This window comes from Tamandua tetradactyla, chromosome 3 (assembly GCF_023851605.1).
Source record: "Tamandua tetradactyla isolate mTamTet1 chromosome 3, mTamTet1.pri, whole genome shotgun sequence".
NCBI lineage: Eukaryota > Metazoa > Chordata > Mammalia > Pilosa > Myrmecophagidae > Tamandua > Tamandua tetradactyla.
The window spans coordinates 170,031,473-170,044,680 of NC_135329.1; the positions used below are offsets into that span (position 1 = coordinate 170,031,473).

Here is a 13,208-nt window from a genome sequence, read left to right on the forward strand (position 1 = left end):
AGTTGTAGATTTACAAGATAGTCATGTAAAAAATAAAAAATGTTGACACTGCATTAGTGTGGTACCTTTGTTATAAATGATGAAAGAATATTAAAATATTACTGTTAACTATAGCCATATTTTACATTAGGCATATTTTTCCCATACACCACCCTATTATTAACACTCTGTAATAGTACTGTACATTTGTTATAATCCATGAAAAAACATTTGTATATTTGTACTATTAACCATAGTCCATTGTACGCAACAGGGCTCACTGTATTATACAGTCCCATGTTTTATCTTCTAACTTACCTTTTAGTAACACACATGACCCAAAACGTGCCCTTTCAACCACACGAACATAATTCAGCTCTGATAATTACTAATAATTACACTCAAAATAATGTGCTACCATCACCACTAACCATTTCCAAACATTTACTTAGAGAAACAGAAATTCTGCAAAATTAACCATCAGCTCCCAGTTCCCTACCCTCATTCTATTCCCTGGTAACCTGTATTCTAGATTCTAATCCTAAGAGCTTGCTTATTATAATTGGTTCATATCAATCAGATCACAAAATATTTGTCCTTTTGTGTCTGGTTTATTTCACTAAACATAATATACTTAAGGTATACCCAGTTGTCACATGCATCAGGATTTCATAACTTCTTATAGCTGATTAATTTTCTATCATATGTATATATCACATTTTTTGGAGGGGGAGGGGGCTGGTGCCTGGGTAGGCTCCTAGAATCGAACCCAGATCTCTGACATCGCAGGCGAGAATTCTGCCACTCAATCAGCATTGCCTGCCCTATATATACCACACTTTGTTTATCTATTCATCGGGTGATGGACACTGGGTTGCTTCCATCTTTTGGCAATTGTGAATGATGCCACTGTGAACACCAGTGTGCAAATGTCTGTTCAAATCCCTGCTTTCAGTTCTCTTGGGTATATACCTACTAGCAGGATTGCCAGAGGAATCTTAGCTTAGCTTCCCGAGGAACCGCCAAACTGCCTTACATAGGGCTGCACCATTTTACATTCCTACAAGCAGTGAATGAGCATTCTTATTTCTCTACATTTCTTCAACAATTATAATTCTGTTTTTTTTTTTTTTAATAATGGCTACTCTAGTAGGGGTGGAAATCATATCTCTTTATGGTTTTGATTTGCATTTCCCTAATAGCTAGTGATGCCGAACATCTTTACATGTGTTGTTTTTTTTGGAGGGGGGGGGTGTATGGTCAGGGAATCGAACCCAGGTCTCCTGCATGGAAGGTGAGCATTCTACCACTGAATCATTTCATGTGCTTTTTAGCCATTCATATTTCCTCTTTGGACAAATGTCTCTTCAAATATTTTGTCCATTTTTAAATTGGGTGTCTTTTTATTATTGAGTTGCAGGACTTATCTATATAGCCTGGATATTAAACCCTTATTAGTTATGTGGTTTCAAAATATTTTCTCTCATTGAGTAGATTGCCTTTTCACTTGATGAAGTCCTCTGAAGCACAAACGTTTTCAATTTTGAGGATGTCACATTTATCTATTTTTTTTACATTGCTTATACTTTGAGTGCAAAGTCTAAGAAACTATTTCCCACCACAAGATCTTGAAGATAAATTCCCTACATTTTCTTCTATGAATTTTATGGTCCTGGTCCTTATATTTAGGTCTTTGATCCATCCATTTCATTAATGTTTGTATATGGTGTGAAATAGGAGTCCTCTTTCACTATTCAGTATATAGATATCCAGTTCTCCCAGCACCATTTGTTGAAGAGACTATTCTGCTCCAGTTGAGTGGACTTGGCAGCCTTGTCAAATATCAATTGACCATAGATGTGAGGGTCTATTTCTAAGCTCTCAATTCAATTCCATTGGTCACTATACCTATCTTTATGCCCACACCATGCTGAGTTGACCACTGTAGCTTTGTAATATACTTTAAAGTCAGTAAGTGTGAGTCCTCTGACTTGCTCTTTTTCAAGATGTTTTCGGCTGCTCAGGGCCCCTTACCCTTCCAAATAAATTTGATTATTGCCTTTTCCATTTCCTCAGAGTAGACTGTTGGAATTTTGATTGGGATTGTGTTGAATTTATAAATCAATTTGGGTAAAATTGACATCTTAATGATATTTAGTCATCCAATCCATTGATCACACACAGACTTTTCCTCATTTGGGTTTTCTTTGATTTCTTTTAGCAATGTTTTGTAGTTTTCATTATGCATGTCCTTTATATGCTTGGTTAAATTTATTTCTAATTATTTGATTCATTTAGTTACTACTGTCAATGGAATTTTTTCTTGATTTTCTCCTCAGATCGCTCATGCAAGTAGAAACACTACTGATTTTTGCCCATTACCCTTGTATCCTGCCAATTTGTTGAATATGTTTATTAGCTCTGGTAACTTTATTGTAGATGTTTTGGGACTTTCTACACATAGGAACATATCATCTGCAAATAGGGAAAGTTTTACTTCTTTCTCTCCAATTTGGATGCACTTTATTTCTTTTTGTTGCCTGCTCTAGCTAAATCTTCTCGCATAAATGTTGGGTAACAGTAGTGACTGTAGGCACACTTATCTTGTTCCAGATCTTAGGGGTAAAGCTTTCAGTTTTTCACCATTGAGAACATGTTAGCTGTGGATTTTTCATATACACTTTTTATCATGTTGAAGAATTTCCTCCTATTTCTATTTTTCCAAGTGTTTTTATCAAGAAAGGATGCTGGATTTAATCAAATGCTTTTTCTGCATTAATTGACGTAATCATGTGTTTTTCCCCCTGCAATGTTAATGTAGTGTATTAAATAAATTGATTTTCTTGTGTTGAACCACCCTTGCATATGTGGAATAAAACTCACTTGATCATGGCATTTGATTCTTTTAATGTGCTGTTGGATTTGATTTGCAAACATTTGTTAAGGATTTCCACATCTATATTCATTAGAGAAATTGATCTGTAATTTCCTTTTCTTGTAGCATCTTTAATAGCTTTGGTATTAGGCTGATGTTGGCCTCATAGAACAAGTTATTCCCTCCTCTTCAACATTCTGCAAGGGTTAAGTAGGATTGGTATTAACTTTTCTTCAAACGAACGATAGAATTTACCTGTGAAGCCATCTGATCCTAGGCTTTTCTTTGTTGGCGGGTTTTTCACGATGATTTGATCTCTTTATTTGTAATCATTTGCTGAGACATTCTATTTTTCTAGAGTCAGTGGAGAATGCTTGTGTATTTCTAGGAATTTGTTCACTTCATCTAAGTGTCTACTTTGTAGGCATAAAATTGTTCATAGTATCTTCTTCTGATTATTTTTATTTCTGTGGCATCAGTAGTAATGTCACCCCTTTTATTTCTGCTTTTATTTATTTGCATCTTCTGTCTTTTGTTCTATCCATCTAGTTAAGGGTTTGTTAATTTCATTGATCATATCTAAGAACCAACTTTGGTTTTGCTAATTCTACTGTTTTTTTTTTAATTCCCAATTTCATTTATTTCTGCTCTAATCTTTGTTATTTCTTTCTTTCTGCTTGCTTTAGAATTAGTCTTGCTGTTCTTTTTCTAGTTTCTGCAGGTGTGCTGTCAGGTCTTTGATTTTAGCTCTTTCTTCTTTTTTAATGTAAGTATTTAGGGCTTCTCTCTCAGTACTGCCTTCACTGCATCTCGTAAATTTTGATGTTTTCTTCTCATTTTCATTCATCTCATGATATTTACTGATTTGTCTTGTAATTTATTCTTTGACCCACTGATTGTTTAAGAGTATGTTTTTTACTATATATTTTTTGAATTTTACAGTTTTCCATCGGCTATTTATTTCCAGCTTCATTTATTATGGGCAGAGAAAGTGCTTTGTGTGATTTCAATTTTTTTAAAATTTAATCAGACCTTTTTTGTGACCCAATGTGTGGGCTATACTGAAGAATGATCCGTTAGCATGTTTGAAGAATGTATATCCTGCTGCTTTGGAATGCAATGTTCTATATATTTCTGTTAGGTCTAGCTCATATTTCATATTATTCAAATTCTCTGATTCCTTATTGATCCTGTCTAGATGTTCTACATACTGGTAAGAGTGGCATATTGAAATCTTCAACTATTATTGTAGGGGTGTCCATTTCTCCCTTCAGTTTTGCCAGTGTTTATCTCATGTTTTCTGGGGAGTCTTGGGTAGGTACATAAATGCTTATGATTATTATTTCTTCTTGGTGAATTGCCCCTTTTATTAATATATAGTGTCCTTTCTTATCTTTTTCTTTAAACTTTTTTTATTGTATAGTATAACATATATACAAAGCAAAGAATAAAAAAGCAATAGTTTTCAAAGCACTCTTCAACAGGTAGTTACAGAACAGATCCCAGAGTTTGTCATGGGCTACCATACAATCTTCTCAGATTTTTCCTTCTAGCTGCTCCAGAATATAGGAGGCTAGAAGACTTAAAGATTTTTTTATCATCACAATCGACTTTTTTTCCTTCTTTTTTGTGAAAAATAACATATTCAAAAAGCAATAAATTTCAAAGCACAGCACCACAATTAGTTTTAGAACAGATTTTAGAGTTTGATATGGGTTACAATTCCACAATTTTAGGTTTTTACACTTAGCTGCTCTAAGATACTGGAGACTAAAAGAGATATCAATTTAATGATTCAGCATTCATATTCATTTGTTAAATCCTATCTTCACTGTATAACTCCACCATCACCTTTGATCTTTCCATCCCTCTCTCTAGGGGTGTTTGGCCTATGGCCATTCTAACTTTTTTATATCGGAAGGGTCTGTCACTAACAGGGGGTAGATATGGAACTCTCTGATGTTCTGGAGAGGCTGGGCTAGGTTTCAAGACTTATCTGGTCCAGGGACCCATCTGGAGGTTGTAGGTTTCTGGAAAGTTACTCTAGTACATGGAATCCTTGTGGAATCTTATATATTGCCCTAGGTGTTCTTTAGGATTGGTTGGAATAGTCCTGGTTGGAGGTTGGCAGGTTGATAGGTAGCAAGACCTAACTGAAACTTGCGTAAGAGTCACCTCCAGAGTATTCTCTCGCCTCTATTTACACTCGCTCTGCCACTGATACTTTATTAGTTACATTTCTTTCCCCCCTTTTGGCCATTTTCTTATCTTTTAATACAGATTTGCATTTAAATTAAATTTTGCCTGATATTAGAATAGCTACCCCAGCTCTTTTAAGTTACTGTTTGCAGAGAATATCTTTTTCTAACTTTGTACTTCCAACTTATTTGTGTCTTTGGTTATAAGTTGAGTCTCTTGTAGACCGTATATAATTAACTCATGCTTTTTCTATCCAACCTGCTAATCTGTGTCTTTTGATTAAGGAGTTAACCCATTAACATTCAATGCAATTACTATAAAGGCAGTACTTCTTTCAACCATTTTATGCTTTGTTTTTTTATGTGGTATTTCATTTTTGTCCTCTTTTTACACTCTTAGTTACCCTTACTGATAATCTTCATTTCTACACTTTACTCCAAGCCTCTCCTGTCTTTTCCTTTCGGCCTACAGAACTCTCTTTATACTCACCAAGTGTCTTCTTAATATCCTTCATCTCTTTAGCCATATTTTCCTTTATCTCCTTGGATTGATTTAGGAGATTTGTTTGAACATCGTTGATAAGTTGTTTCAAATTCTCCTCTGAAGTTTCGTCTCTTTAACTGGGCCATATCTTCCTGTTTTTGAATATGACTTGTATTTATATGTGTGTGTGTGTGTGTGTGTGTGTGTGTGTGTTTTGCTGATGCCTAGGCATCTGATTATCTTGATGACTTTACTCTGAAGGTCAGTTTCTCCCCCAGCTAGGTTTAGTTGACTGGTTTAGTCTTATGTCTCTTCTTTGCACTCAGCTCCACCTACTCTTGGCCTTAGAATTGTCCCTGTTTGATCAGATTTTTTCAGCTCTTCTTAATGTGATTCTTACCCTGGATATGCAGCACAATTTTTAAGATTTTACAATTTGTGCAATTGTTTCATCCCCAGAATTTTTTCCTCCTCCAGGAGTCTTGATCTGTTTTGCTTGTTTTGGGTTTGCCTCTATATTGTTTTTTACACTCCTTTTATTGCTTTAGTGCTTTTACCTAAAGGGCAAATTCGGGGAGGAGGGTCACCCCCGGGAGAATTTTCCAAAGTCAGTATTCCCCAACCAAAACAGGGCTAGAGACCCACAAAGGGGGCGCAGACCAGCTCCAAAGAACCTTGGGAAGAAGGTTAGGAAAGATGCCAAAGCCTTTCTGATAACTCTTCAAAACTGTGCTTTCCTGGTCTGCCCAGCAGATGGCGCGCTTCAGCAAATTGTTCCCAGTATCCCTAAGGAAGCACAGTGTCTTTAAAACTCCACCGTCTCTGCCCCTGTCAGAGGAGGAGTTGAAACAATGGCTGTGGCTGTCTCTGTCCAGGCTTGCATGAGACAGCAACTAAGCCAGGAATCAGCAATCCAAATTTGCTGATCAAAAGCCACGGTCTTGGGGAAGGTGACCTACATGTCCGTTTCCATCCATAGCAGCCAAGGTGGCTCACTTTAGAATGGGGGAAGGGTACTGGCAGCTGCTACAGAGCGAGCTATTCACAGTTCTTCACCAGTTTCTCTGCGTCTTACCCCCATTCTTCTCTGGATGTGTTCCACATTCCTTGGCCTTTGGAGCCCCAAAACAGTTGTTTCAGGCAGTTCCTGCCTGTCCACTAGCTGCTTCTGAGGAGAAGTGAACCCTGAAGTCCCTACTCTGCCATCTTCCTTGGAAGTTCTAACATTTTCTTTAAGGACATTTCTTCTGCAACTCTAATGACCTGAATGTTCATCTTTTATATAAAGGACGTTTTATCTTCAGCTTTCAGAGTCTATTTAAACATTTACATTTTAGTTTATGTCTAAGAAGTCTTTATTCTCATGGATTTTAAACACTTAACCTTGTTTTATTACATAGTAAATTTAATTCAGTTTTTCATTTGTATCCACACCACCGTATAGTTATAAAAGATGATTTTTTCTTTCCCCAGGTGAAAAGCTGTTTCCCTTGAGATTCGTGAAAATGGCTACATGACATTTTGATGTTGTTGTTATTATAGTAGACAATTCAGGACACTTTTAAATGACAGAAAAGAAAGAGTAAAATTGAATTGCCTACTTAATAATATCAATCTAAGTTCCATTCTTCAATCTATTTAAGAATTTATTTGAGATATTAATTATTTTTATGGAAAAGTATAGCACATGGATTTTCCTCCTATGTATTCTATATCTTAATACACATAGTAAATAGTTTACATGTGTATATTTTCTGTTGTGTTCCTTATGTGGTTTTGTGCACTAAATTGCCATAAAGCTTATATGTCCCTACCTTATCTGCAACCAATGCTAGGAGCTGTGAAGATACAAAGACATCTTGCCTCTAAGGAATTATATGCCCATCTATCTACTTGTCTATCTGTCTACTCATCTATTTATCAATATGTAGATATAACATAAGGCTTAAACACATCAATAAACAAAGATAGTAAGAATAATCAGTTATACATAAGAAAAAATACAACCAGTATATAAATATATATGCATATAACAGAAATGGTCACATTCTCTATATTCTTAAAGAAACCTGATAGCTTACTCAGCACGATGGGGTAGAAGATCATCTTGCTTTTTATCATCTTCTTGTTCTCTTGGGTCTTTTAAAACAAAATCAACTAAAATAAAATGGAATGGTTTTAATAAATAACCTTATATCAACTATAGTATATGTCTAAGCAATTGCAAAAATAATTAAATTAAAATTAATGGTTTAAATTATATTAAAGTTTTTAAATAACAAGCCAGTAGTGCTTTTATAAATAAAAGAAAATAAAACATTTTTTATGAGAAAATATATATCATGTCTGTGTCGTTGAGGGTGTATGGTCCCTTTCTTAACAACAGGTCCCTGTTCTTTCATCTGAAAATGATAATTGCTTTTAATATTACATTTTCCTTTATAAATATCCACCCAAAGCAGTTTTTTTTTCATTGCAGGTCAACAATACAGAGTAGCACTAATTTTCTTTTGCTGAAGAAAGATACTATATTGCCTTGTTGTTCTCTTTTAGATTGCATAAGAACATAAACAATCTTTTATAAAATCAGTAAAGCAAGTTAGCCCTGTGTCTGTCTTTCGTGGTCTATTTAATTCTAGACGTCTTTCAAGATGCAACTTTATAAAATGCAAATATGCTGTTACCCCCTTGCTTAAAATCCTTCAAAGACTCTCCATTACCTACTTGATAGAGTTCAAATACCATTAAAAAGGCATACTAGCCCTTCTCATTCTGTCCCTTTCCCAAAATGCACCCTATTTTGGTGCATTTTGCTTACAAACTGAAGAAGAGCCGTCCTTGACACCATTTCCTGGGCTAAGCAAGTTCTCCCGATAAACTGTTCCTCATCCTTCAAAATTCACAAATCAGGAATGATCTCTTCCAGCATCGAGCATGTCACTGATTTGCCACCTCATCCCACTTACTATCTTTATCCTAAGTGTTCTGATTTGTCCATCTCCCTCATTAACTGTGAACATTTTGGGGACAGGAATTTGGATCTTTACTTTTATATTACCAGGATACTCAGTAAGAGTCTTAAATGTAATGAATACCCTCATCCCCAAAGGGTTCCTAAACCTCCAAAGCATTATGATTTCTCCAACTTTTGAAAATAGCATCCATTATGCCAGACTGAAGATCACAACCAACTGGAGAACCTTTTATAAAAATATAGATCCTAAGGCCCCACCTCCATAGATTTTGATTCAGGTCAGGCAAGAAATTGGTCCTAAGTCAACCTTAGGGTCTACTGGTCTACCAAAGGTCAGTAATTTTTTTTTTTTTTTTTTTTGGCAAAGGGCCAGATTGTAAATATTTTCAGTGTTGTGGGCCACACAGTATCTGTCACAACTATACAACTCCATCCTTGTAGCTCAAATTCAGCCACAGACAATATACAAATGAATCTGGCTGTGTCCCAGTGAAACTCTATTTACGAAAGTAGGGAGTGGGCTGGTTTGGCCTATGGCCTCTAGTTTGCCAACCAGTGCGCTATAGCAACAATTTTGAAAGTAATTACATTCTAATTTATGACACCAACAATATTAATGCTCATTGTTATTGCTTTTTTAAAGATAGTTATTCATATAGATATGTATATCTTGTCTCTCACATCTACACTATAAGATTCTCGAAGGAAGGGAGCAGTTTAAAGGGAGAGACTTTATAAGCTGCTATTGTCTTGCATAAGTAAGGCACATAGTAATATTTTCAGGGATTGAACATAAATTTTAAAATTAAATCTGTTCTTTGTTGAGAGAATATATTCCTATAAATAGAAAGATGGTTTTCTTATTTTTTTACTGTATTTCACTAATGAAATTTGCTTACAACCTTAAGAATGTACCAGCAATGAAAGAGAAGAATTAATACACCAAGATATTTTACCAAGAATTAATATACCAAGGAATTTAAAATACAGGCATTAACTTCCAATACAAATAAATATTTTATTTTTAATGAAGAGGTATTCAAATTAGAAAGCAAAGAGAAATTTCACTTTACCTATGGATTTTTTTACACTAAGAAGATAATCTTCTCTCATTTCATCTGACAATACAAGTATGCTCTCAGTGAGGACTTTCAGATGTTTGGGGACTAAGTTTAATACATGTTCCAGCCAAGAATCTTCCATTGGGGCTACATGGTCTGTGTCAATTCCATGGTGAATATAATAGTAATACCTCTAAACGAAGGAGATAGGGAAAATATAGATGGGTTTAATAGTATAATAAAAGAATTGTGTTTATGAAAAATAAAATTACTGAGCAAAAGTAAGATTTTAGCAGAACAAAATATTTATGAATCAGAAGTATTCTGTGAAATTCATTTAGGCAATTCTGAAATTTCCTAAATTTAAAAAATAAATAATTTTTCATGAAAATTAAAGCTCCTATCTCAGTTCATAAATGTACGGGAAAACACCAACTGATACTATCAAATATATACTGTACTTAATAGAGTCCATGCTGAATTAGAGTTTGGTTCTGTAAATACGTGAAAATGTGATATGTTTTTGTCCTTTTATTATTTATAATCAGAAGTAGCTCTTAAAAGTTACAAGCAAATCCAGTACCTATACACTTTATACTCAGGAATATTATTCAATACAATTTAGGAAATTGCCAATTAACCTATTCGTATTCCCTTATAGTTTTACAGCTGCTATTTTAGGTATGCATAAAATATTCATTTTGAAATATAGTATTATTTCTCTAATAATGCAAATTTTAACTTAATATATTTTCACAAATTTTTATGTCAATTATTAGAAAAATATTTAAACATTTAACTACTTTCAAAGTAGCAATGCTAAAGTCTTTGAAATTTGCACTTTAAAAATATCTTCTGTATTTAAATCCTTGAAACACTGCTATATATAAAACAGACTAACATTCTTTAAAAGGATACATTATACAATTAAAATAATTTCTCATTAAAAAAACAAAAACATGTAATAGCTATACATGACCAAGGCGAGCTTTAACATAAGGATCAAGCAGACCTGAGATTCCTTAATTGTGATATTAGGTGGCAAGGGAGCAAAAGTAAGATTTTAGCAGAACAAAATACTTTAAATCAGAAGTATTTTGTGAAATTCATTTAGGCAATTCTGAAATTTCCTAAATTTAAAAAATAAATAATTTTTCATGAAAATTAAAGCTCCTATCTCAGTTCATAAATGCACGGGAAAACACCAGTTGATACTATCAAATATGTAATGCACTTAATAGAGCCCATGCTGAATTACAGTTTAGTGTTCTGTAAATATGTGAAAATGTGATATGCTTTTCTCCATTAATTAAATAGAGTAATTCTGTGAAAACGTCTGTATACTCCTACAGCCACAGAGAGTACACAGAGATCAGCATAGAGTAATATCAAATGATTATTGACATATTTACAGAGCATCTTTAAATGTTTCCTTTTTTTCAATTGTACTGAAAAAAGAAATAGCCTGTTACCAAGATGTCTTTCTCTATCGCAGAAGAAGTCATTTTTGGAAATGAGATTTCATCAGGGGCAGGTGAGTCCTGTTGCCTGAGAAAATAATAAACATACTATTCAAATGTATATCAAGGGCAGTTAAAATATATATCTATAACAATGTATAAAACACCAGTGCTGACTTTTATTAAATCATAAGAACACAGTATACTTATTTGTTGGGTTTCATTTTTCTCTCAGATTACTTTCTCTATTCATAAAGAGACAGCTGTATTAGAAATGGTTTGCGAGGCCTTATTCACGGGCCACATCCTACTTGGTGGCTTTACTCATTCCTTTAAAACTAAGCTCTCTCTTCTTTGAGCTTGTATAGGACTGTTCTTATATTACTTTTATAGTAGTTGTGGTTATTTATAAATATGGGCCATAAAGGAGCACTGATAGAGAAGACTTTAAATGCAGTTTTACAAAGGCATCTTCGTCAAAGGACCGTTTCTCAGATATTTAGAGACACTAAGTTAGGAACCAGGGTTATAGAAGCTCATGTGCTTCTATGCATTCATTATTGACTAAGTGTTCATGTAATACTACAATGTTTGTAGCTATAATTCAATTCTAAATCTATGCCAGATATGAGCTACATTTTGCAACTTGTTCTAGGGCTCCACTATTGATAAAGGTATAGTTTACATCTTCAGGAACAATTACAAGTTGTTCTGGGATAGCTTTAACATCTTTTTTTTGCATGGGCAGGCACAGGGAATCAAACCCTGGTCTCCAACCTGGGTCTCCAGCATGGCAGGTGAGAACTCTGCCTGCTGGGCCACCATGGCCTACCCTTTAACATCCTTATCATTAAATGTATCATGCTCTGGATTCCACCTTTTTCTGAGATAAATGTGGTCACGGATGATATAAATAAAATACTCATTCCCACTAACTTCCCAGTGAGTAGAGATTGGAGGTTTATTGATTATACCATTCCTTATGGTATATATAACTCATTCTAAGTACTCAGAATGAATCTTCTAATTCCATTCATCTCTTGAAAATGCAGAAATACAATACTTTGTGAACTTTACATTTTTCTCTTCAATTACATGGACCAGGGAAAAGAGTAAAGGATTTGGTAATGTCTCAGTATAATTTAGTACATAATGTTTCCAACTGCCATGCTCCTTCCAATACAACATTTCATTCAGAAATAAGACAATAAATGTAGGAAACACTTAGCCTGGTTAAACAGAAAATATTATGTACCGAATTTCTCAAAAATGAAAAGAACCATGTTAATTATTTTCTCATCTGGTGGCATGAGCATCCCCTTTTCAACTTGTCCTGTGAAAATGATAGTAATTTTAACCCTTGATTGTGAAGAGAATAGAAGATACATCATCAGTTGAGGTTATTTCAATAAATTTATGGAACATGGAAAGAAGATAGGGGACATATGAAACAACTGAAAATACCACAGCACATAACTCATGCAAAGAGCAATCCATCATCTACTTTTGAGACCTTTAGAAAGGTTCTCATCTCTGAGTCAGCAGGAACAAAAGGAAGAGATAAGTAAGAAGGCTGAAAACAGTGTGGTTATTGAACAACTTTATGTCAGAAATGTAGACAACTTAGTTGAAATTAACACATTCCTAAAAGACAAAAAGTACCAAACATGATTCAAAAATAAATTAAAAATCTGAATAGATCTTTATCAAGTGAACTATATGAATTACTAGTTAAAATCTTCCTATAAATGGCTAGATGGCTTCACTAATGAATTGTATTGAACAGTTAAATAATAAATATTACCAATCCCACACAACTCATTTGGAAAATAAAAACAGTAGAAATACTTCCCAGCTCATTTTATGAGGCCAGTAATGTCCTGATATCAAAGCAAAGACATAATAAGAAAACTACAGATCAATACCATTTATGAATAGAGACTCAAAAAGCTTTAACAAAATATCAGCAAATAAAATCTAGAAACATATGAAAAGGATTATAAACAATGGCTAAGTAAGAGGAAGGAAACATCGGTTCAACATCTGAATAGCAATTAATGCAATAATACATCAAATTCACAAAATAAAGGACAAAAATCAAATGCTATCTCAATGGTTAAAGAAAAAGCATTTGACAACTATACAGAACTCACTCATAGTATAAACACTCAACAAAC

The 13,208-nt window shown here is 34.1% G+C and overlaps 1 protein-coding gene across 1 annotated transcript in view; it reads right to left on the minus strand.

Annotated features, from left to right (window-relative positions):
- The window catches only part of DNAH7 (dynein axonemal heavy chain 7), a 339,933-nt gene that overhangs the window by 302,175 nt on the left and 24,550 nt on the right, over window positions 1-13,208 (minus strand). Inside the window, exons 6-8 of the mRNA XM_077154513.1 lie at window positions 11,044-11,119; window positions 9,584-9,764; window positions 7,618-7,693 (exon numbers count right to left, since the gene is read on the minus strand). Coding sequence (XP_077010628.1) covers window positions 7,618-7,693; window positions 9,584-9,764; window positions 11,044-11,119 — 333 coding nt within the window. The remainder of the gene's footprint in view (window positions 1-7,617; window positions 7,694-9,583; window positions 9,765-11,043; window positions 11,120-13,208) is intronic.